Here is a 26721-nt window from a genome sequence, read left to right on the forward strand (position 1 = left end):
GTGTGTTCTTGGGAGGGGTGCGGACACCATAACCTATTTCCTAGTTATCGTGAAGCACTACAGTCTAAGCTGTTTAAGAACAACTTGCAGTCAGTCAACTACTGTCTTCTTCCTCCCTCTCCTCCCTGTCCTCTTCCATTTCTTTATCTCCCTCCTCGCCTCTCGATGTCACTCTGAGATGAAACAGGGTCTCATGTGGCCCAGCTTGGTCTCAAATCATTATGTAGACAAGGATAACCTTGAACTTCTCGTCCTCCTGTCTCCATTTCCCAAGTGTGGGGATGATGAGGGTTGGCATACAGTACCGTATATGTGGTGCTGAGGGTCAAGCCCAGGGTTTCATGCATGTGGAGCAAGCATGTTAGTAACTGTGCCACACGCCTGGTCCTTTTCTCTCTTCTACGGAGTGATTCACTCTCATCGGCAAAAAAAAAAAAAAAAAAAAAAAAAAAAAAAAAAGACTTTCCTTTTTTTCAAACTGTTTTTGCTAGGTCATCCTCCTTGGCTTCTGCTCTGCTGTGCGTTAGCAACAGCAGCACCTACTGCAGTGTTACTCACAGACCTAACTAAATGTGCTAAACCGGAGAGTTGGAAAGGAGATATTGTTCTTAGGTACTGGAGAATAGTTCCTCCCAGAAAGCAAGGCATGGTTATCTGACAGCTAAGCATAGCCTTGCCTGAGTCACTGCAGCCACAGGGGCGGCATTTAGTCTCTGAGTGGACTTATTCTGCTCCCTAGTGGCCACAAGCAGTGACAGCCTGCCCTGAACTCTAAGATCTGGATATGGAAAATCAGGTAAATGCCTACAGCAGTAAGTAAACCCTGAAGCAAGGTCACACAATTGAAGTGTGTGTGTGTGTGTGTGTGTGTGTGTGTACCTCAAAGTATGTCTATGTTCCACGTGTATGCATGTGCCTGCAGAAGACGTGGATTTATAGACTATTATAAACTGCCACGTGGGTGCTGGAGGAAGTGTATCACTGGGCTTGAAGAACTTGAGGTCTGGCCCGACAGCCAGTTTGCTCTTTTTGCTTTGTGTTTGTGGCTAAAGATGTGGCTGAGGTCCTCCAATCCTTGCTCGGCTGCCATGCTATCCCCCACCATTATGAACTCTGCCCCCTCTGCAACCATAAGCCCAAGCAAACTTTCTCCCATAAGTTGTGTTGGTCATGGTATTTTATCCCAGCAACAGGAAAGTAGTACTGGAGGCTGGAAATGATGGTGGTACCTAGGCTGAGAGCCCACGGAGCATGAACCAAGGATGCTGGACACCTGGAAGCACTGTAGAGTTCTAAGTCACCTTGGGAATAGAGACTAAAAACTTGCCTCCTGGAAGTCTACAAAGATGGGAACATTTTAGATACCCCAAAACCTGGCCATTTCTTTTACTTTTTGTTTGTTTGTTTGTTTCCAGTGAAGTATGTGGTCTAAATGGGAAGAACACACATTTTAAACTACAGTTCTTAATAGCCCTATTTTCATCTTATTAAAAAATGAAGCCCCTACGTGAAAGAGGTTGCTTGGTAGTGACTGAGGCACGCCAAAGTCTAAAGTATTACCTGGCGCTGCAGAGATGGCTCAGTTGGCAAGGGCTTGCCTCACAAGCATGAGGTCCAGAGTTCAAACCCAGAACCCATGTAAAAATGCTGGGGTGTGGAGGTGCAGAGGCAGGAGGATACCTGGGCTCATTGGACAGTCAGTTTAGTCTAATTGGTGAACTCTAGACCCACCAGAGACCCTGTCTCAAAGGAGGTGGGTGGCATTTCTAAGGATGACACCACTGTGTTCTGGGTTCTACACATGTCCCCCCCCCCCACATCAGGAAAGAACAAAAACAGACAAAGTATTATTTGGGTTGCTAAACACTAGTCTTAGGAGATATTCAAAAATTCCTCATGATAGCACACACGTGTGATTGGAGCACTAGGGAGACTGATGCAGAGTTGCTGTGAATTTGGCTGTGGGATGGATACTGAGTACCAGGGCAGTCATAGCCCCATAAAGAGTTTATGTTTTAAACACGAAAGTGTCCTATTCCTCCTGCAGATATTAACTTACATGGTATACAACTTAAAAGTATTTAATGTAAGCTGACATGTTGAAGCTGGCTGGGAGGTAGTGTTTTCACAGGCCGGGCAGCAGGAAGAGAGGAAAGGGCAGGGTGGACAAAATGGAGTCTGATGGTGCAGCCCCAATAGCCACAGCACTGCGTCTGCCTCCTTTAAATATTTTGCCTATCAGTCGTTGTCATTATTATGTGTGGACAAGCATGCACACCTGCTGTACACGATGCACAAATGTGTGGAGGTCAGAGGGCAACTTTTGGGAGTCAGTTCTCTACCTGAGAATGGGGGGTCAAACTTGGATCACCAGGTTGAGTAAGACAAAGTTGGAAAGGTCTCCGAAACCCAGGAAAATCCCGAGGCACATGCACATGCGCACACACACGTAGGCCGCATGACCCTGACCGTACTTCTGCGTGGGTCTGCATTTTGGTATCACCAGAAGGGTATTTTCAGGATCCTGGGTTCCTAAAAGAGGAACTGGTGACTCAAAAGCAAGCATAGACATTCCAAAGGTATTTACAAATTCCCCTCTAAAAGACTAGTAGCTTTTTGTTTAAATATCAGTTCCCCTGTGTTGTAAGTCCCAGGACTTTCCCCCCAGCTTTTCAGTTGTTCTTTGACACCGTGGGGCTTTTTATCTTGCCAACTACGTTGATTAAAAATTACGTTTATTTGTGTGTGTGTGTAAGCGTGTGATGGTGTGTATGTGGTAGTCAGATGGCAACTTGCAATAGTCGGTCCTCTTCTTCCACTGGAGATCGAACCAGGGCCTGGAGCCTTAGGCCTTGCACTTGGCTTAGATTTTAATTAAATTTTTTCTTTATTTTTTGTGTGGGGGAGTGTATGTGTGTGTGCAGCTGTGTGATTCTATACTTGCATGGGGGCCAGAGGTCAACATCGGTCTTCCTCTATTGCTCTCTACCTTATTTTGGAGACAGAGTTTCTCACTGAACAGGTAGCTCACTGTGTTGGCCAGACCGCCTGGCCAGTGAACCGCTGCGATCCTCCTGCCTCTACCCCACCAGTTAAAAGGTAGTGTCTGGCCTTCTAACATGAGTGCCAGAGATCAAAGTCAGGTCCTTATGCTTGCATAGCAAACGCATCATCACTGAGCCATCTGGCCAGGACAAACCTTGATAGAAGTGTCTTTCGCTGCCTTTGTCGGGGAGGAAGACAGGTGAACCAGGGCCTCCAGAAAGTGAGGAAGAAGTCCAGTGAAGCAGAGGTCCAGCGAGCACTGAATGTTAAGCTCAGTCCAAGGCCTCAGCTGGCCCTTGCACTCCACATGTGGGGCAAACTGAAAACAGCTTGGGGTTCAGACTTAAGGAATGGGACTGAGGGCCAGCAGGGTGGCAAACGTCTCTCGTCCCAGCACTCAGGAGGCAGGCAGATAGGTCTCTGTGAGTTGAAGGCCAGTCTAGCCTACGTAGGCGATTCCACAGCAGCCAGGGCTACCTAATGAGGCCCTGCCTCAAACAGCAACAGTAACCATAGCGATAGCAAGTAAAACAAACACAAGAAGTACGGGACTGAGATTTCGAGTATTGGTTCACTCTCGGGGCAGCGGATGGCGGTCTGGGCCTTCAAAGCTGACAAAACAGACAAAATCCATTCCAAAGCAACACAGCAGAGTCTAAAATCTCTACAACCTCACATTCACAAAATAAAACTTATAGAGGTTTATTTATAGGCACATAGAGAAAGAAAACTCTGACTCAGTCTCAAAAGAAAACACAAACCACAGAAGCACGTCTTCACACGATAAAGATATTGACTCTGCCAGATAATGACTTTATTGCATTGAATAATTCAATTGACATAATTGAAACAATTCTCAATGAGGAACTGAAAATATGTCCACAACGAATAGAAATATAAGGAATAAGGGCTAGATAGATGGCTCAGTGCTTAAACTGCTCTTCCAGAGGACCCAGGTTCAATTCCCAGCACCCACGTGGTGGCTCACAACTCCCTGTAACTCCAGTTTCAGGGGATCTAGCACCTTCACGCAGAAATATATCCGGGCAAAACATGAATGCACATGAAATAAAAATAAATGACTAAAAAACAGAAATATAAGAAATGTGAACAGAGAAACAGAAAATATAAAAGGTAATCAAATGGAAATCGTAGAACTTAAAATTACAGTATCTAAACGAGAACATTCACATGGGTTTAAAAGCAGGATGAGAATTAAAGAGGACAAAGGGAGTGACCCAAGAGCAGATGGGTGGACATCTACCTGTAGGGACGAAATGGACAAAATAAAGGAACAGGGGCCGGGGACATAGCTCAGTCGAGAGCTTGCTTATTAAGCACAGAGCCTTGGGTTCTGTTCCCAGCATTATAAAACCAGATGTAGTGGCTCACACCTCAAATCTTAGCACTTGAGAGGTACAGACAGGGGTGTAAGAAGTTCAAGGTTATCTTCGGCTATCTAGAGAATTTAAGATCAGCCTGGGCTATCTGAGACCCTGTCTTGAGATATCAACACCAAGCAGGCAGGCAGGCAGGCAGGCAGGCAGGCAGGCAAAAACAACAGGTACAGAGTCCAGGGCTCTGTGGAGCACATTTATTTTATATTGTATTTTGTATTTTGTTATTGCTGTTATTATTTGAGACAGAGTCCTTTTGTTGTTGGTTTTTGTTTGTTTGTTTGTTTGGACAGGGTCTCTTGAAGGCTTGAACAACCATGCCTAGCTAAGACAGAGACAGGGTCTTGCTATGTAGTCCAGGGTGATCTCACACTTGGGGATCTTTCTGCTCTATTCTCCTAAGTACTGGGATTAAAGTTTATACCAGTTTGTGACGATCTCTGTGGAAGAATTTTAAGAAGTTTAACATACTGGGTATTGGAGTTTTAGAAAAAGAGAAAGGATACAGCACAAAACTATTTGAAGAAACATGGTAGAAAGTTTTAGAACTTAAGTTACAGATTTAAGTAAGTATCTAGGTTTGGTAGGGTGTGATGGTACACATGTTTAACCCCGGTACTTGGGAGGCAGAGACAGGTGGATATCTGTGACTTTGGGCCAGTCTGGTTAACCAGTTGAGTTCTAGCTAGGCCTACATAGGTCTTAAAAAGAAAAAATAAAGCATACAGACTCAAGCTCTTTTTCCTGGAGCCTCCTAAGTGGTTAGCTGAATTAAGATGAAGCTGTGTATTTTCTTCCCAGTCACCAGCTGTGGGAAACACACCGGAAAACACATTGAAGTGGGTGGTGAAGCCAACTTTGTTCTTTCTACCAGAAGCACAGGCCCACATAGGGAGCTGCTGATGCTCTGGGTGAAGAGCAGAAGGGTTGTGTTGTCCTAATCAGTAGTGGCAACAACAAGCAAAGTTTTCTCAGGAAGCGAGGTTTCTTGCCTCGTGACTGAGTGCAGCCGCTGTTGAGGAAGGGGCACACTTGTCACATCCCGGCCAAGGGGAGCTGGACAGGAAGCACAAGTCTGTTCACAGATGCATGGTGGATGCCTCAATCTGGTCATTGTCACAAAGGGAGAGAAGGCTATTCCTAGACAGACAGATACTACTGTCCTCGGTGGCTGGCGAGCAGAGGAGTTAGCCGAATCCTGTTGCTCTTCAGTCTCTCTAACGATGATGTCTGCCAATACATTGTCAGGAAGCTCTTGAACAATGAAGGGAAAAAGGATGAGACCAAAGCACCCAAGACTTACAGTCTTTTCACTTCACTTGTTCTGTAACAGAAATGCCAACATCTTGCTGGGAAGGAAACCACACATTAAGAAACCCCAGGAGGAGGCTGCAGAACATGCTAAACTTTTGGCTGAGGGAATGAAGGGAAGCAAAGAAAAACGCCAGGAACAGATCGCCAAAAGATGCAAGCTGTCCTTATTATTTCTGAGTCCAGTCAACAATAAGTTTTTAGGAGTAAAAAATAAATGATCAGATCTTAAAGAGAAGTATTTAGATTCAAGAGGCTTAGTGAACTCCAGACAGGATGAATTAGAAGGAATCTATATTTAGTTATGTCATTATCAAGCTGCCGAAGACAAACGTAAAGACAAATTTCATGAGAGCAGCCAGAAAAATGATCCTTTCCAGATAGCTGGAAATGATGTAAGGGCTGTCACTTTTAGACAGAAACAAGGGATGGCCAGACGGCGGTGGAATATCTTTAAATCACTGAAACATCCCAGGCAACCTATAATTCTGCACAAGACAAACATGCTTCAAGAACGAAGGTGGAATAGACATTGTCAGAAAGACAGTAGTGAGAATAGAACTCCCACTATAAAAGAAACCAAGGTTCTTCCAAGGGGAAAGGACATGATATCCGAGGGAAACTTGGATATCTAGGAGTCAATGAGGCATTGGAAGTAGCAAAAATGTGTGGTTGAAGATGGAGGATCCAGGATTGAAGACCGAGGGCTGGAGAGTCAGCTCAGCAGTTAAGAGCAATTCCCAGCACCCACATGGTAGCTCACAGCCATCTTTCATCCCAGCCCCGGAAGGTCTGATACCCTTTTCTGGCTTCTACAGGTTTTGCATACATATGATGGCCACAGCACAAACAATAGTGTACACATAATCCTAGAATTCAGTATGTGAGAGACAGAAACAGGAGGCAGGACTTCAAGGTCATCCTTGAGTTCAAAGCTAGTCTGGGCTCTATGAGACCCTGTTTCAAAAACAAACAAACAAACAAAATCAAACATATAAAGTAAAAGATAGATTATATGCCTGAGATGAAATAAATGAACCTAATTGTGAAGGTTCTTGTACTCCACACAAAATGGCGCTATATTAATTTTAAGTATTCTGTAAAAAGTTTAAAAATAGATTTGTTATAAACAACGTGGACAAATTTCAATACATGAACGAAAGAGGACAGATGCAAATGTATATATAGTGCATGACTCTACTTTTGTAAAATGCAGTCTAACGTAGAGGGGAAGGAAGGATGGAGGGTGGGACCAAGTGTAGCGAGCACAGCAGCAGTATTTTACATCTTGACTAGGATGATGATTTGTAGGTGTGCAGTACTATGAAAAATCACAGAGTTGTGCATGTGGAACACATGTAACTTCTGGTGTGTAGACTATTCCTCAAACCGGCAAGAACAACCTTTTAAAATCTCAATTTTCAAGTAATTTCGGATATGCTGCTAAATTCCCATAACTTCACTGAAGTATAAAAGGGAGGTTGCTATTTTTCTGAGACCAGGGCTTCTTTTAACGAAACAAATGTCTATTTGGGTTAAAAATCTTTAGGTATCAAACACAACAGAGCTTCTAATTACTCTTAATGCTGCAGGAAAATGACTTTAATGCAGTTATCAAAGACGAAGTCGACACACAGCTGCTCCTCTGGCCTATTTTCTAAGACATCAGAGTACTGACTGCTTGAGTACAGAGGGGGCCCTCCATGCCCTACCCCTGCTTCTTTCTGGAATCTTCTAAGAAGCAATGAATCTCTATCTTCTTTGTTTGGATTGTTAACATTTGGTATTTCCTGAGAACACATATGGATAGGACGCCTTTGCAAGGATCTTGACATCGATCCCTGGTAAACTCTAGGAGGAAATTTTAAACAGATGGTTTGTGAGCACTTAGCAAAGGAACCTGATAGCCTTGTGTACAAGGCTGAGAGATATAGGTTTGCTGACAGCCTCGTTAAGCTGATTTGTAACTGCTTCAAGACTTATATACACAACCAGGGCAGGCGGTTGTCAACTGGACAGATGCCGTCTAGATGCCAGAAGTATATTGATCACTGTGGCCTCTTTAGTTTTGGCATATTTATTGCTTATCCATTCTTCAGAAGGCTATTATTAAAAACTTTATTATATGCAAACAAAGACATATTATGTGTGTCCATGTGAGCTCCGAAAGCTCAACAATAAGCAGCCATGACTTATTTTTCAAACTCGAGATGTAGAATATCATTAATGACACAGACAGGTCTGTTCTCTTCGCTCATCCTCAGAGGAAGTCTTGCCATGCTGAACTTCCTCACCATTCTTTCCCTCTTAAGAAGCAGTTTTACTTAAGCAATGCTTTATTGCTTTAATTTCCTCAAACCTGTGTAAGGAAGTACAATCTTCTATATGCCCTTAGTGGCCTGCTTTCCCATCTCCCTCCATATCAAAGATCCTCATCCCACCCAGCCGTGGTGCTCCCCTTTATGATGATGTCACAAAGTCTGCATCCCAGACAGGAACTCCTTGCTGGTTATATGAGTTAGAGCTGAAGGTGTGGCTTTTCTTTTTTTCTTTTTTCTTTCTTTTTAACATGAGCTTGTTCATTCATTGAGTATTTTTACATGGGCATGTATAGGATTTATGACAGGGCAGCAATGACAGCTTCAGTGAAGTCATGACATGTGGCATAACCACCCATGTCTGAGGTTCGAACCTGTGCGAAAGAGTTGTCATCATCTTGTGGTCTGGGCCTTATCCCAAGAACCCACCCAGTGAAGTACCCTTGAGCCAGCCCCCAGGACAACCTAGCCTCTGCCAGAAAAGTATTATAGATGTTTTCTTCTGGCCCAGTGTAATGAAGGGATGTATACGAAGCATGGTCCTTTTGAAGTTGGAGGAAGTAAGGAAGGGCTCTAACACCCATGGGGGTGCAGATGGCTGATGACAGACTTGATGAAGTCAGTTGTGGTGCTGTAACCTCCCATGTCTCGAGTCCGTACCTTGCCAACCTTGATCACCTTTCACTGCATCTGCAGTCAGGCTGGAGTGATTCTCAAGATTGAGATGCCGCAGCATGTGGGAAGCCGACAGCAGCCGACAGCAGCGTGGCTGTGGGATTGGCTATCTTCCTGCCCACAGCCTGGGCAAATGGATGCCGAGCACCCGTCTCAAAGACTGCATACTCTGCACTGTAGCTCTCACCAGGAACCACACCGGCTCCCCCAGCGAGGCCAGCAGCCAGATTGTCCATAATGTTCCCACAGAGATTAGGCATCACAAGCACATCAAACTGGTAAGGATTCTGCACCAGCTGCATGTAGCAGTTGTCTATGATCATTGTCTCAAACTTGATCTTACGGTTCAGCAACTTCCTCACAGCACTGCAAGAACAACCCATCCCCAAGTTTCATGATATTGGCTTTATGGACAGCTGTGACCTTGCTCCACCCTTTCTTGGTGGCATAGTCAAATGCAAACTCTGCAGTCCTTTGAGACTTGGTTCGAGTGACGATCTTCAGGCATTCGATGGCACCCTTTGCACTCTCATGTTCCAGAGAGCAATACTCCCCTTCTGTCTGTTCTCGAATGATCACAAGGTCTAGATTGTTGTGCCGAGTCTCGTATCCAGGAAGTGACTTCACATGGACTACGCTGGCAAACAAATCCAACTTCCGCCTCAGTTGCATATCATAGGAGGCTAGTTCACCCTTATACTCCGTTGGAGTATAGATCTTTCCAATGATAGCAAGTTTGTTCTCCTTCATGGAACTCAGCACCTGCTCCAACTTTCCTCAGAAGCCACATTCTGCACCTCGCTCAGGTGGTGCTCCTTGAATTCCACAGGGACAGCAGCGCCTCGAACACTTCCTTGACAGCATGCATGAGCTCTGGCCCCACACCGTCTCCAGGCAGCATGGTCACAGGACAGGCACCCTCCACCCTCACATCTTGTGCCTGGTTCTGTGAAGCGGTGTGAGTTGTAGCTGATGCTCGGAGACCTTTCCATGCCCCGGAGTTCCGAGTGTCGACCATGGCTCGGGTCAGCCAGCGGACATTGCTCAGCGCCGCCATGTTGGGCCGAGAGGTGTGGCTTTTCTGACTCCCCTTCCCACAGTGTCTTCTGACGAACAGAAATTCTGATTTTTAACATAGTGACACTTCCTCAATCTTTTGCAGCTGGCAGACTTTATGAAACTCTTCCTTCCCTTCACCTATAGTCATTAAGTCTTTTCTTATATATTCTCTTCTAAAAGTTTTATGTCTCAAATTTAGATTTTTAATCCCTTTATGTCTTATAAAGTAGAGACCCAACTTCTCTTTGCCCTGTAAGGAGTACTGAACACTAGATCCAGCATGAGAGGAGTACTGAACACCAGATCTAGCATGATTTAACTACTTTAATCTTTTTTTTTTTTCATTTTTTCCCATGCCACACCACACATTAAGTCTTCATGTGACTTTCTGTTTCTGGGACCAATGTTCTAGACAGGACAGATGACCAATTCCCGTGTCAGTATGATGCTCTGTATTGTTTTCCGCAGTGCTGGGTGTTAAACCCAGAGCATCATGCCTATGAAACAAAGGACCCGTGACTGAGCCCTATGACAAGCGTCAGTACTGTCTCCTTTAACAACTTTCTGAACCGTCTTTCCACCCTTTGCTAAAACACGTGCCTTAGCCTGAATGTGTGCTTGCATAGGTGCATGTGAGTGCACACGCCCATTGCATAGGGTTAGCTTATCAGATTAATTTTTAAAAGTGAGCTAAGTGTAGCGACTCATTTGTGACGAGCATTTATGAGGCTGACATAGGAGAATGTGATTTTCCGGGGCAGCCGAGGTTGCTTATAACCTAGGCTTTGCAAAGCAAAACTCTGCCTCAGAAGGAAAGTGAGCAAAAGAAGCCGGGCATGGCAGTACAGACTTGGAATCCTAGCACTCTAGCGGCTGAAGCAGGAGCACTGCCCCAAGTTCATGCTACCCAGAGCTACACAGCGAGACCCTGTTTCAAGAACAAAGTCAAAACAAAGTCAGCAGAAAACTCCGACAGGAATTTGATTGGAATCAGTTAGGTCATTTTGGGGAGAACTGAATTCGATTCTAATCATACTGATGTTTTATCTACCATCGTGTTCCTTCCATCCAAACAGAGTTTCTTTAAGGTGCACCGATGAAGCTCTAAACACCCCCAGGTTTGAATAGTTATGGTTCCACAGACTCATGTCTTTGAATGTTTGACCCATAGGGAGTGGCACAAGCAGGAGGTGTGGCCTTGCTGGAGAAAGTGTTATTGTAGCCGTAAATTTAGCTAATCATTTTGAGCTCCCAGCCATCACCAGAGCCCTCTGGATGCTCTAAAGAATCCAGAAACACACACAAACACACACACACACACACACACACACACACACACACACACACACACACACACACACACATGCACCTGTTAATTTAAAAATGCCTTGACTAGCTCCCTCCCTCCTTCCCTCCCTCCATCCCCCCAAGTCTCATGTAACTCAAGAAGGCCTCAAACTTGCTATGTGGTACGGATTTCTGATCCAACCTGCCTCCAGCTCCCAAATGCTTCAATTACAGGTGTGGACTGCCATACCCTACTTTTATTCTTCTTAAAAATTGGTTTATTATTTTATTTTCGTTGCATATGAGTGTTTTGGCTACACGTATGTTTGTGTACCATGTGCATAACCAGTGCCCACCAAGACCAGAAAAGACCATGGAATCCCCAAGCCACAATGTGGGGGTGCTGGGGACTAAACCTGATTCCCTTGTAAGGGCAACAAGTAATCTTAAGTACTCCACCCCCATCATAAAAGAAAATAAAACTGAGGCAGGAGGATTGCTAGGTCAAGACCAGCATAGGAAACAGCCAAAATAATTCTTACCATCATCGCTGGGTTCTTCAACAGGCGATGGTAAGTCTGTATGCTCTTGGATGCCCTTTGTGACCTCAACCACCTGTAGTCTTCTGATGCTAAGGAGGTTTATATCTTTCAACCCTTCCTCCAGTTCTTTGACCACCTCTTTTCCAGGCTGAGAAGTCAGAACAGTAATCTAAAATGAAATCCATAAGAACAATCAATATGCCTGCTTTTCTTGATATCCAGAGTAAGGAACATACAATCTGTTATAAGTCTCTGGTAGCAGCTGTGGTGTTTAGTACAAAGAAGAGAGAGAGAGAGAGAGAGAGAGAGAGAGAGAGAGAGAGAGAGAGAGAGAGAGAGAGAACTTACAAATAAAATTTCATTTGATCTTAATCAAAAGGTTAAGAGGAGATACAAATCAAATTTTATGTGGTGGATTCTAGAGGAACAGATAACCCTCGCACAGGTTCTTTCTAGTTGATTCCAGATAGTTCCTAGACGGTGCCTAGACAGTGACCATTGAGAAGGCATAGATGTGCAACTCTGGTAGCATTTCCTCTGCTCTTCCAGGAGAGCAGAGGAACGAGGCACTTAAGTTCTGCTCTTGCATGTACACTGTGCCCTAGAGAGCCTATTGCTTTTCTCCCAATGCTGTGTCCATGTGTAGCATTCTCAGATGAACTCTCTGTTTTCTTAGCATGGAGCCAGAGAAATGATTTCTTTTGACTCTAAACTGTACTTAACTGTTGACCAGAATGTTGGACCTGAAGAAATATGAAGGCATTTGTGTATAACTAGAATCTTTTATGCCCTTGAAACGAATGTTTTTAATGATCGGTTTTGCCTTGGATTTTTGAGACTCTGAAAGACAATTGTACATGCAATTATTTTGTATGTAGATGTCTCTTAATTAGCAAAGAGAAATGCAGGTGAAGGTAAAATTGCTATTATTATTTCTGAATTCTTCAATGTTGTAGAATAGTTCTAGGTTCACAGTAACATTAAAAAGAACCCAATAATGCCTTTTGCCCTCACACAGACATTGCTTCTCCATTATTAATTTCCTCTACCAGATTAATACATTTACTGCAAGTGACTTATATAGATGGACAAATCACAATAAGCCCAAACTCCTAGTTTATGTTTGGACAAGCTCTTAGTGTGGTATACTCTATGGGTTTGTACAAATATATAATGACATTTGCTTATTAACATATTTTCATACAGGGTGTTTCACTTCCTTAAAAATTCTCTTTGCTTATTTTCCCTAATTTTGCTTACTACACTTTTTTTTTTGTTTTGTTATGTTTTTTTAATTTCAGTCCTGGGGATTGAGGCCAGTGCTGAATAGTACCCAATTGTCTGGATGGACCGCAACGAGTTATCCATTCACCTGTGGAGAGCCGTTGGGTTTCAGTGGCTGCGGATATATGTACAAAACCTGCACAAGGTCAAGCCATCAAGCTATAGAAATCCCAGCACGGGCAGGAAAGAAGCTCATGAAGTCCCACCTCTAGCTATTTGCAATTGATGGCTGCTGGGAGAGGAAGAGTCTGCTTTTTTCTGAGATATGGCCCCAGCAGATGGCCCTACATCCTTGCACATACAAGCAGCATTAAATGAAACTCGAGTTGTTTTTTTCTTTTTTTTTTTTTAAAAGCATATAAAGTTTGGAGGGAAAAAGGATAGTGAGGATTGGGGAGTGATTGGAGGGGAGGAAATTGGGGTGGATTTGATCAAAACACATTGTATGCATATTTGAAAGTCTCAAAAATAAAAAATAAAGTCGTTTTAAATTAATTAATTAATTAGGATATTTTCTTTACTTATATTTCAAATGTTATCCCATTTCCTAGTTTCCCCTCTGGAATCCCCCTATCCCAATCCCCCCTCCTCCTCCTGCCTCTATAAGAGTATCCCCCACTTACTCATCCAATCCCTCCCACCTCCCTGCCCTGGCATTCCCCTACACTGGAGTATTGAACCTTCACAGGGCCAAGGACCTCTTCTCTCCTTGGTGCCTGATAAGGCCACCTTCTGCTACGTGTTCCTGGAACCATGAGTCCCTCCATGTGTACTCTTTGGTAGGTGTTTTAGTCTCTGGGAGCTCTGGGGGTTCTGGTTGATTGATATTGTTGTACTTCCTGTGGGGTTGCAAACCCCTTCAGTTCCTTCAGTCCTTTCTCTAACTCCTCCATTGGGAACCCCATTCTCAGTCCAGTGGTTGGTTGAGAGCATCCAACTCTGTATTTCTCAGGCTCTGGCAGAGCCTCTCAGGAGACAGCTATATCAGGAACCTGTCAGCATGCACTTCTTGGCATCCACATTAGTGTCTGGGTTTAGTGACAGTATATAGGATGGATCCCCACAGTCTCTGGATGGCCCTTCCTTCAGTTTCTGCTCCAAATGTTGTCTTTATATTTCCTCCTGTGGATATTTTGTCCCCCTTTTAAAAAGGATTGAAGCATCCCCTCTTTGGTCTTCCAACTTCTTGACCTTCATGTGGTCTGTGAATTGTATCTTGGGTATTCTGACCATTGGGGCTAGTATCCACTTATCAGTGAGTGCAGACCATGTGTGTTCTTTTGTGACTGGGTTTCCTCACTCAGGATGATATTTTCTAGTTCCATCCATTTGCCTAAAAATTTCATAAAGTACATTATTTTTAATAGCTGAGATCTTTGACAAAGGAGCAAAAACCATCCAGTGGAAAAAAAAGACGGAGTTTTCAACAAATGGTGCTGGTTCTACTGTTGATCAGCATGTAGGAGAATGCAAATTGATCCATTTTTATTGCCCTGTACAAAGCTCAAGTCCAAGTGGATCAAGGACCTCCGCATAAAACCCAATACATTGAAAGTAACAGAAGAGAAAGTGGGGAAGAGCGTTGAACACACAGGCATAGGGGAAATTTTTTTGAACAGAACACCAATGGCTTATGCTCTAAGATCAGGAATCGCCAAATGGGACCTCATAAAATTGCAAAATTTCTGTAAGGCAAAGGACATTGTCAATAGGACAAAACAGCAACCAACAGACTGGGAAAAGATCTTTACCAATCCTACATCTGATAGAGGGTTAATATCCAATATATACAAAGAACTCAAAGAAATTAGACCCAAACAACCCTATTAAAAATGGTAGACAGAGCTAGACAAAGAATTCTCAACTAAAGAATATCGAAGAGCTGAGAAGCACCCAAGGAAAATGTTCAACATGCCTAATTATCAGGGAAATGCAAATCAAAACAACCCTGAGATCCCACCTCACACCAGTCAGAATGGCTAAGATCAAAAACTCAGGTGACAGCAGATGCTGGTGAAGATGTGGAGAAAGAGGAACACTCCTTAATTGTTGGTGAGATTGTAAGCTGGTACGACCACTCTGGAAATCAGTCTGGTGGTTCCTCAGAAAATTGGACATAGTGCTACCTGAGGACCCAGATATACCACGCCTGGGCATATACCCAAAAGATGCTTCAACATATAACAAGGACACATGCTCCACCATGTTCATAGCAACCTTATAGTCAGAAGCTGGAAAGAACCCATATGTCTTTCAACAGAGGAATGGATACAGAAAATGTGGTACATTTACACAATGGAGAAGTACTCAGGTATTAAAAATAAAAAGTATTTTAAAAAGTGCTGCTCCTAAGATTGGAAAGTATTGATGGAATTTAATCATAAACATATTGGTGTGGGGGCATAGTCTTTAACTCCTTTAGGTAAGTAAAAGAGCTATAAGTACTGGATTGTGGTTTAACTTTTTGTTACATTTGGGAAGAAATTGTATCAGTTACTTTCTCCTTGCTGTGATTAAATACTTGACAAGAAACACCCCCCCTCCCAAATTTTTTATTTTATTCACTAGTGTTTTCATCATAAATTTTATATTGAGTTATAATAAATAATAGTGTGTTTTTATTTTGTTACTAGTGCTTTTCTGATGGCAGGATTTGGCTCCATAACCCAGGCCAGACTCAAACTCACTGTGTAGCCCAGGCAGCAATCCTCCTGTCTCAGCCTACTGAGTGCTGTGATTATAGGTATGTATAGCCAAACCAAACCATACTGTCAATTTATTTTTATTTCAGATACTACTTGCTCATTGTGGTATATAGGAGAATGACAGACTTTTGTATTGTATTATTAACTGTGTAGCTTGAAACATTTATTACTGATTTCAGGTGTTTTGGGTTCTTTTTGTTTGTTGTTGTTGCTAATTATTTTGTGTATCTTTAAAAGAAAAACAGTGTTTTATTTGTTCTTTCCCAGTCTGTAGGTATGAAGTTATTCAGAGTGTTCCTTTGTTATCTCTTTAAGGTGACAGGATCTGTAGCAATGTCTTCTTTCTAATTTTTGATGTTAGTATTTTGTATCTTCTCTCTCTTTCATACTCAGGCCTTATCAATTTTATTGATCACTTCAAAAAGCCAGTTTTTACTTTTCTAATTTCAACTTCATTGATTTCTACTCTATCCTTATTTTTTCTTCTGCTGCTTACTTGGACTTTATGTTCTCAACTATTTTTAGTTTCCTAAAATGGAAACTTAGAACATCAAATAAACACCCTTTCCTAATATATGGACTCAGTGCTATTTCCTTCTAAGTACTTGAATTTTACTGTGTTCCACAATTTTCAAGAAGCTGTGTTTTCATGTTTTTCTTTTTTGGTAATGATTTACTTATTTTTATTTATGTTGTCTTAGTCAGGGTTTCTATTCCTGCACAAACATCATGACCAAGAAGCAAGTTGGGGGGGAAAGGGTTTATTCAGCTCACACTTCCACATTACTGTTTATCACCAAAGGAAGTCAGGACTGGAACTCAAGCAGGTCAGGAATCAGGAGCTGATGCAGAGGCCATGGAGGGATGTTACTTACTGGCTTGCTTCCCGAGGCTTTCTCAGCCTGCTTTCTTATAGAACCCAAGTCTACCAGCCCAGGGATGGCACCACCCACAATAAGCTGGGCCCTCCTCCCTTGATCACTAGTTCAGAAACTGCCTTACAGCTGAATCTCATGAAGGCACTTCCTCAAGGGAGGCTTCTTTCTCTGTGATAACTCCAGCTTGTTGATACAAAACCAGCCAGTACATATGTGTATTGGCTTTGCCTACATGTGTGTCTGTGTGAGGGTGTAAGAACCCCCAGGACTGAAGTTACAGAAAGTTATGAGTGGCCATGTGGATGGGAATTGAACCCAGGCCCTCTAGAAGAACAGCCAATGTTCTTAACCATGGAACCAATTCTCTATGAGTCATCCTCATTTTTTTTTTGTTCAAAATATTTTGTTTCATATTGGATATTTTCTGTATTTACATTTCAAATGTTATCCCCTTTCCCCTACTCCCATCCTACCTTGCTTCCATAGAGGTGCTCCCTTTCCCAACCACACTCTCCCACCTCAGTGCCTTGGTGTTCCCATACACTGGGAAAATGAGCCTTCAGTGGACCTAAGGCTTCTCCTCCCATTGATGCTAGACAATGATAATCTCTGTTGCATATGCATCTGGAGCCTTGGGTCTCTCCATGTGAACTCATTGGTTGTGTTTTAGTCCCTGAGAGCTATGGAGGATTTGGTTGGTTGATAATGCTGTTCTCCATGGGGTTGCAGACCCTTTCAGCTCCTTCAGTTCTTTCTCTGGCTCCTTCATTGGGGTCCCCATGTTCAGTCCAATGGTAAGCTTCAAGTCTCATCTGTATCAGTATGGCTCTGGAAGAGCCTCTGAGGAGACATTCACATCTGGATCCTGTCAGTAAGCACTTCTTGGCATCAGCAATAGTGCTTGGGTTTAGTGGCTGCATATGTGATGGATCCCCAGGTGAGACAGTCTTTGGATGATCTTTTCTTCAATCTCTGCTCCTCTATTTGTTCCATTGCTTCCTCCCACGAATGTTTTGCTCTCCCTTCTAAGAAGGAATGAGGCATCTACACTCTGGCCTTCCTTCTTTTTGAGCTTTATAAGGTCTGTGAATTGTTTCTTGGGTATTCAGAGCTTTTTGGGCTAGTATCTGCTTATCAGCGAGTGCATATCGTGTATGTTCTTTTGTAACTGAGTTACCTCACTCAGGATGATAGCTTCTAGTTCCATCCATTTGTCTAAGAATTTAATGAAGTCATTTTTTTTTAAATAGCTGAGTAGTACTCCATTGAGTATATGTACCACATTTTCTGTATCCATTCCTCTGTTGAAGGACATCTGGGTTCTTTCCAGCTTCTGGCTATTGTAAATAAAGCTTCTATGAACATGGTGGAGCATGTGTCCTTGTTATATGTTGAAGCATCTTTTGGGTGGTATATCTGGGTCCTCAGGTTGTACTATGTCCAATTTTCTGAGGAACCGCCAGACTGATTTCCAGAGTGGTCATGCCAGCTTGCAGTCCCACCAACAATGGAGGAGTGTTATATCAGACTGGATTCATAAACAGGGCTCATCAATTTGCTGCATACAGGAAACTCATCTCAGAGACAAAGACAAACACTACCTCAGAGTAAAAGACTGGGAAAAACTGTCCAAGCAAATGGTATCAAGAAACAGGCTGTAGTAGCCATTCTAGTATCAAATAAAATTTTCTTTCTTTCTTTCTTTTTTTTTTTTCAAATAAAATTTTCAACCAAAAGTTATCAGAAAAGATAAGGACACTTTTTACTTATCAAAGGAAAAAAAACCTATCAAGATAAACTCTCAATTCTGAACATCTATGCTCCAAATACAAGGGCACCCATATTCATTAAAGAAACTTTACTAAAGGTCAAAGCATATATTGCACCACACACAATAATAGTGGGAGACTTAACACCCACTCTCATCAATGGACAGATCATGGAAGCAGAAACTGAACAGAGACACACTGAAACTAACAGAAGTTATGAACCAAATGGATTTAACAGACATCTATAGAATGTTTCATTCTAAAAAAAAAGAATATATCTTCTTCTCAGCACCTCACAGTACCTTCTTCAAAACTGACCATATAATCACTGGTCACAAAACAGGCCTCAACAGATACAAGGACATCGAAATACTCCCATGCTCCCTACCAGATCATCATGGACTAAGGCTGGTCTACAATAACAACAAAACAACACAAAGCCCATATACACATGGGAGTTGAACAACGCTCTACTCAGTGATAACTTGGTCAAGGAAGAAATAAAGAAAATTAAAGACTTTTTGGAATTTAATGAAAATGAAGGCACAACACACACAAACTTATGGGATGCAATAAAATAACACTATACTGAGTTACAGGTAGTTTAATCATGCTAAAATAATAATTTTGAGCCAGGCATTGTGTCACATGCCTACCATCCCAGCAGCTGGGGGGAGGGTCAGAAGAATCAGAAATTCAAGACCATCTTCAGCTACACAGCAAGTGTGAGGCCAGCATGGGTTAGGATTCTCAGACATGCAACAACAATCTTGAATTTTCTCCCCCCCTTATATCACTGACACCACACATTTTACTTGCTTCTAAACGTATGTGCACACGCACAACCACTATGCTGTCGCTATTATTTTGGACACAATGCCATCTGTTTCATGAATTATGACTGATACATATAATCTTAATTTATCTTCACTTATTTATTTCTTCATGCTCTTTACTTTTCAGACACACACACACACACACACACACACACACACACACACACACACTTCTTTCTTCCATCCTTTCTTTCTTCTTGAGACAGGCTTTCTCTGTGTAGCTGACTGTCCTGTCTACTCACTTTGTAGACCAAGATGGCCTCGAACTCAGATCAACAGTTTAAGGAAGCCACAGAAACTTATCATTAAGAGGTAAAGGGAGAAGGCATGGGAAAGAGAGAGGAGGGCATGACAGAGGCCACAGTAGGAGGGGTGTGGAAACAGTAATCATGAAACCTAATCAGGCAACATAAAAACCAAAACAAAGCTATCAAAATAAACTTATATAACCTGAAGATCTAAAGAAAAAGAACAAAACCAGACCACATGGTGTTTGTTCAACGCGTGCAAACCTGAGTTTGACCCTCCACATGTATTATGTAATATGTATCACATGTGTTTATATAACATTAGTCAGGGGTCTTCCCTGACAGGATACCACTGAGTTCCTCCTTTCCCTGCGATGTCTCCTGGAGCAAATTGACAGGGGATTTGAGGGTTTCAGTTCCAGTTCAAACCCCTAAAACCAGATTCCTGGGTGTGCAGTGGATAGTGGAATACACACCAATTGCCTTGTGGGTTGAGTTTCTGCTCAGTGTCCAGTAGGTGTCAGTGCATCCTCAGGGTTTAGCCCCAGCCTCCACATGGACTAGACTTTGGATAGTTTCCCCATATGTGTCTCATGTGTACTGGATGTTTGACTCTCCCAAGCTCGGTTTGTTACATATTCTTGTTAGATCGGGATCTCTGGTTTGTCTGTTTTGTTTGTTTTGGAGATAGTCTTACTATTTAGCTCCGGGTAGCCTGTAGCTCTTTATGTAGAGGAGGCTGGCCTGAATTCATGGAGATACTTTATCTCCAGTGTTGGGAGCCACAGCTCGCGTTAAACTCCGAGGCTCTGATGTGGTCATGCCCCGGCTACTGTTCACCATTTTAGGTTGTCCTGCAGGACTCCGGCTGCCTCTGTTTGCAGCAGCCGTGGGTACTTTGATCAGGCCGGTTTGTGGTGGCTCTGTGGATCTGCCATGGCTGCAGGGAACCCGGCATCCTACTTCTCTGGTCCTGCATCATTGTTTGCAGGGCAGGGCAGGTGTGGCAGATCTCAGCAAACCTCCATCAGGGAGCAAGGTGCAGACAGACAGCTGTTCGCAGCTGCTCCTGCCTTCTGCTTTGCAGACATCTCCTGGCTTCTTTCTTTAGTTTTCAGCTATTGCCTCTTGTAGGAATAGAAACTCTCACGGTCTTGACTTTTCTTTCACTGAGTTACATTGAGTGAGAGTCTAATCCACCATTCTATTTAGCATTTTTTTTTTTTTTTTTTTTGAGACAGACTCCTATCAGCCCTTGCTAACCTGATGTCCTTGTAGTCCAGGCTGGCCTTGAACTTGCAGCAGTTTTCCTGCTTCAGTTCTGGAATTACAGGGATGTGTTTCCGTGCCCTGCTCTCTGCTAGCATGTTAATACTTATGCTCTAAACTCCACAGCCAAGTGCCAGGGGTGGCAGTGCATAATTATAATTCCAACACTTGGAGGGCAGAGGTAGGAGGGTCTCCAAAGTATGAGCACAGCCTTGTCTACATTGTGGGCCATCCAGGGCTACACAGTGTGACTTTGTCTCAAAAAATAAACACACACACACACACACACACACACACACACACACACACACACACAAATAGAATCTACAGTTAGATAATTCTAGCATATCTGCCACGTCTGGTTCTAACACGTATTCTAACTTCAAATGATGTCTCTTGCCTTTATCCTGCTTGTCATTTTTTGTGACATTTAGATGGGTTCCACTGGGTTGAAGATGCTATTGTAGTTGGTCTTTACAAACATGGTTTTTGTGTGAGGGAACACATTCTCTACTATTATTATTTTCTATTAAAATATACTTCATTCTCATCAAAGGAAAAAACCTACCAAGATGAACTTCTCAATTCTGAACATCTATGCTCCAAATGCAATGGCACCCACATTCATTAAAGAAACTTTACTAAAGCTCAAAGCATATATTGTACCACACACAATAATAGTGGGAGACTTAACACCCACTCTCAGCAATAGACAGATCATGGAAGCAGAAACTGAACAGAGACACAGTGAAACTAACAGAAGTTATAAACCAAATGGGGTTAACAGACATCTATAGAATGTTTCATCCTAAAACAAAAGAATATACCTTCTTCTCAGCACCTCACAGTACCTTCATAAAACTGACCATATAGTCAGTCACAAAATAGGCCTCAACAGATACAAGAAGATCAAAATATTCCTATGAATCCTATCAGATCACCATGAACTAAGACTGGTCTTCAATAACAAGAACAACAAAAAGCCCCCACACACATGGAAGCTGAACAATGCTTGTCTTAGTCAGGGTTTCTATTCCTGCACAAACATCATGACCAAGAAACAAGTTGGGGAGAAAAGGGTTTATTCAGGTAACACTTCCACGTTGCTGTTCATCACCAAAGGAAGTCAGGACTGGAACTCAAGCAGGTCAGGAAGCAGGAAGAGGCCATGGAGGGAGTTACTTACTGGCTTGCTTCCCGAGGCTTGTTCAGCCTGCTTTCTTATAGAACCCAGGTCTACCAGCCCAGGGATGGCACCACCCACAATGGGCTGGGCCAGGGATGGCACCACCCACAATGGGCTGGGCCAGGGATGGCACCACCCACAATGGGCTGGGCCAGGGATGGCACCGCCCACAATGGGCTGGGCCAGGGATGGCACCGCCCACAATGGGCTGGGCCCTCCCCCCTTGATCACTAGTTGAGAAAATACCTTACAGCTGGATCTCATGGAGGCACTTCCTTAAGGGAGGCTCCTTTCTCTGTGATAACTCCAGCTTGTGTCAAGTTGATACAAAACCAGCCAGTACAATGCTCTCTCAATAATAACTCGATCAAGGAAGAAATAAATAAAAAAATTAAAGACTTTTAGAATTTAATGAAAATGAAGGCACAAAATACCCAATCTTATGGAACACAATGAAAGCAGAGACATGAGTAAGAGGAAAACTCGTATCTCTGAGTGCCTCCAAAAAGAAACTGGAGAGAGCATACACTAACAGCTTGACAGTACACCTGAAAGCTCTAGAACACAAAGAAGCAAATACACCCAAGAGGAGAAGACAGCAGGAAATAATCAAACGGAGCTGAAATCGACCAAAGTAGAAACAAAAAGAACTATACAAAGAATCAACAAAACCAGGAGCTTGTTCTTTGAGAAAATCAACAAGATAAATAAACCCTTAGCCAGACTAGCCTGAGGGCATAAAGACAGTATTAAAATTAAGAAAAACAGAAATGAAAAGGGAAAGCTAACTACAGAAACTGAGGAAATTTGAAAAATCATCAGATCCTACTACAAAAGCCTATACTTAACAAAACTGAAAAAAATCTGGATGAAATAGACAGTTTTCTAGACAGATACCAGGAGCCAAAGTTAAATCAGGATCATATAAACAGGCCCATAACCCCTAAAGAAATAGAAGCAGTCCTTAAAAGTTTCCAACCCCACCCTCCAAAAAAGCTCAGGACCAGATGGGTTTAGTGCAGAATTCGATCAGACCTTCAAAGAAGACCTAATACCAATACTCTTCGAACTATTCCACAAAATAGAAACAGAAGGAACACTACCCAACAAAGAAAGAGAACTTCAGACCAATTTCCTTTATGAATATTGATGCAAAAATACTCAAATTCTCACAAACCAAATCCAAGAACACATCAAAATGATCATTCACTATGATCAAGTATGCTTCATCCCAGGGATGTGGGCATGGTTCAATATATGGAAATCAACGTAATACACTATATAAACAAACTCAAGGGAAAAAAAAACACATGATCATCTCATTAGATGCTGGAAAAGTATTTGACAAAATACAACACCCCTTCATACTAAAAGTTTTGCAAAGATCAGGAATTCAAGGCCCATATCTAAACATAGTAAAAGTAATATACAGCAAACCAGTAGACAACATCAGACTAAATAGAAAGAAACTTTAAGCAATCCCACTAAAATCAGGGACTAGATAAGGCTACCCACTCTCTCCCTACCTATTCAATACAGTACTTGAAGTCCTGGCCAGAGCAATTAGACAACTAAAGGAGGCCAAAGGGATACAAATTGGAAAGGAAGAAGTCAAAATATCACTATTTGTAGATGATATGACATTATACTTAAGTGACCCCAAAAATTCCACCAAAGAACTCCTAAACCTGATAAACAACTTCAGCAAAATGGCTGGATATAAAATTAACTCAAATCAGTAGCCTTCCTCTACTCAAAGGATCAAAAGGGTGAGAAAGAAATTAGGAAAATGACATCCTTCACAACAGTCACAAATGATGTAAAATACCTTCATGTGACTCTAACCAAGCAAATCAAAGATCTGTATGACGAGAACTTCAAGTCTGGGCTGGAGAGATGATGGCTCAGTGGTTAAGAGCACTGACTGCTCTTCCGAAGGTCCTGAGTTCAATTCCCAGCAACCACATGGTGACTCATAATTGTCTGTAATGGGAAATGATGCCCTCTTCTGGATTGTCTGAAAACAGCTACAGTGTACTCACATGAATTAAATTAAAAATAATTAAAAGTAGATTAAAAAAAAAAGAACTTCAAGTTTTTTTGTTTTTTTTTTTTGTTTTTTTTAAAGAACTTCAAGTCTCTGAAGAAAGAAATCAAAGAAGATCTCAGAAGAGGGAAAGATCTCCCATGCTCATGGATTGGCAGAATTAATAATAGTAAAAATGACCATCTAGCCAAAAGCACTCTACAGATTCAATGCAATCCCCATCAAAATTCCCACTCAATTCTTCATGATGTTAGAAAGAGCAATTTGCAAATTCATTTGGAATAATCAAAAACCCAAGCTATTGAAAACTATTCTCAACAATATAAGAACTTCTGGGGCAATCACCATCCCTGACTTCAAGCTGTATTGTGAGCAGTTGTGATAAAAACTGCATGGTATTGGTACAGAGACAGGCAGGAAGATAAATGGAATAGAAATGAAGATTCAGAAATGAACCCACACACCTATGATCAACTTGATCTTTGACAAAGGGGCTAAAACCATCCTGTGGAAAAAAGAAGACAGCATTTTCAACAAATGGTGCTGGTTCAACGGTCAGTCAACATGTAGAAGAATGCAAATCAATCCATTCTTATCCCCTTGTACAAAGCTCAAGTCCAAGTGGATCAAGGAGCTCCAATTAAAACAAGGTACACTGAAACTGAAACTAATAGAAAAGAAAGTGGGGAAGAACCTTGAACACATGAGCACGGGGGGGGGGGGCATTTTCCTGAACAGAACACCAGTGGCTTATGGTCTAAGATTAAGAATTGACAAATGGGACCTCATAAAATTACAAAGCTTCTGTAAGGCAAAGGACACTGCCAATAGGACAAAATGGCAGATTGGGAAAAGATCTTTACCAATCCTGTATCTGATAGAGGTCTAATATCCAATATATACAAAGAACTCAAAAAGTTAGACTCCAGAGAACCAAATAACCCTATTAAAATGGGGTACAGAGCTAAACAAAGAGTTCTCAACTGAGGAATACCGAATGGCTGAGAAGTACCTAAAGAAATGTTCAACATCCTTAGTCATCAGTGAAATGTAAATCAAAACAGCCCTAAGATTCTACCTCACACCAATTAGAGTGGCTAAGATCAAAAACTCAGGTGACAGCAGATGCTGGTGAGGATGTGGAGAAAGAGGAACACTCCTCCACTGTTGGTGGGATTGTAAGCTGGTACAATCAGCCCTGGAAATCAGTCTGGCATTTCCTCAGAAAACTGGACATAGTCCTACCTGAAGACCCAGTTATTCCACTTCTGGGCATATACCCCATAGATGCTCCAATATATAACAAGGACACATGCTCCACTATGTTCATAGCAGCCTTATTTATAAAAGCCAGAAGCTGAAAAGAACCCTGATGTCCTTCAATAGAAGAATGGATACAGAAAATGTGGTACATTTACATAATGGAGTACTACTCAGCTATTAAAAACAACAACTTCATGAAATTCTTAGGCAAATGAATGGAACTAGAAAATAACATTCTTCCTTTCCGATCCGCCATCGTGGGTGGAGCTGCCGCCATGATGCAGATTTTTGTGAAGATGCTTACAGGGAAGACCATCACGCTCGAGGTTGAGCCCTCGACACTATAGAAAATGTAAAGGCCAAGATCCAGGATAAGGAAGGAATTCCTCCTGATCAGCAGAGGTTGATCTTTGCTGGTAAGCAGCTGGAAGATGGCCATACTTTGTCTGACTACAACATTCAAAAGGAGTTCACCCTTCATCTTGTGTTGAGACTTCGTGGAGGTGCTAAGAAAAGGAAGAAGTCTTACACCACCCCCAAGAAGAATAAGCACAAGAGGAAGAAGGTTAAGTTGGCGGTGCTGAAATACTATAAGGTGGATGAAAATGGAAAAATCAGCTGACTTCGTCGAGAATGTCCTTCTGATGAATGTGGTGCTGGAGTTTTCATGGGTAGCCACTTTGACAGGCATTACTGTGGCAAGTGTTGTCTGACTTACTGCTTCAACAAACCAGAGGACAAGTAGTTGTGTATGGTTTAATAAAAAGAAGGAACTGATTAAAAAAAAAAAGAAAATAACATTCTGAGTGAGGTAACCCAATCACAAGAAAACACACATGGTATGCACTCACTTATAAGTGGATATCAGCCTCAAAACTCAAAATACCCAAGATACAATTCACAAACTACATGAAGATCAAGAAGAAGGAAGACCAAAGTGCTGATGCTTTAGTTCTTCTTAGAAGGGGGGATACAAATATTCACAGGAGGAAATACGGAGACAGAGTTTGAAGCAGAGACTGAAGCAAAGGCCATCCAGAGACTGCCACACCTGGGGATCCAGCCCATATACAGCCACCAAACCCAGACAATATTGCTGATGCCAAGAAGTGCTTGCTGACAGGAGCCTGATATAGCTGTGTCCTGACAGGCTCTGCCAGATCATGACAAATAGATAGGTGGATGCTCACAGCCAACCACTGAACTGAGAACAGGGTTCCCAATGGAGGAGTTAGAGAAAGGATTGAAGGAGTTGAAGGGGTTTGCAACCCCATAAGAATAAAAATACCAACCAACCAGAGCTCCCAGGGGTTAAACCACTATCCAATCAGTACACATGGATGGACCCATGGCTCCAGCTGTACATGTAGCAGAGGATGGCTTTGTTGGGCATCAATGGAAAGAGAAGCCCTTGGTCCTGACAAGACTTGATGCCCAAGTGTAGAGGAATGTCAGGGTGGAGAGGTGGGAAGGGGTGGGTGGGTGGGGAGCACTCTTATAGAAGGCAGAGGGAGGGGAATGGGATGGGAGGTTCTGGAGGAGAGATTGGGAAAGGAGATAACATTTAAAATGTAAATACACAAAATATTCAATAAAAAATAA

At 42.4% G+C, this 26721-nt stretch overlaps 1 protein-coding gene and 2 pseudogenes across 3 annotated transcripts in view; 1 reads left to right on the forward strand and 2 right to left on the reverse strand.

The window, feature by feature from the left end:
• Positions 1–26721, reverse strand: part of M1AP (meiosis 1 associated protein) — a gene marked incomplete at both ends in the record, with an annotated part of 68291 nt that overhangs the window by 29832 nt on the left and 11738 nt on the right. Inside the window, one exon of the mRNA XM_080932129.1 lies at positions 11635–11803. Coding sequence (XP_080788255.1) covers positions 11635–11803 — 169 coding nt within the window. The remainder of the gene's footprint in view (positions 1–11634; positions 11804–26721) is intronic.
• On the reverse strand, positions 8371–9808 carry LOC308432299 (isocitrate dehydrogenase [NAD] subunit beta, mitochondrial-like; annotated as a pseudogene). Its single transcript, XR_013975670.1, has 2 exons — positions 8732–9808; positions 8371–8445 (listed from the first exon to the last, which is right to left on the reverse strand). The product of XR_013975670.1 is annotated as an isocitrate dehydrogenase [NAD] subunit beta, mitochondrial-like (transcript).
• On the forward strand, positions 25398–25864 carry LOC308432301 (ubiquitin-ribosomal protein eS31 fusion protein-like; annotated as a pseudogene). Its single transcript has one exon. The product of its transcript is annotated as a ubiquitin-ribosomal protein eS31 fusion protein-like (transcript).

This window comes from Micromys minutus (assembly GCF_963924665.1).
Source record: "Micromys minutus genome assembly, chromosome: 18".
Lineage (NCBI taxonomy): Eukaryota > Metazoa > Chordata > Mammalia > Rodentia > Muridae > Micromys > Micromys minutus.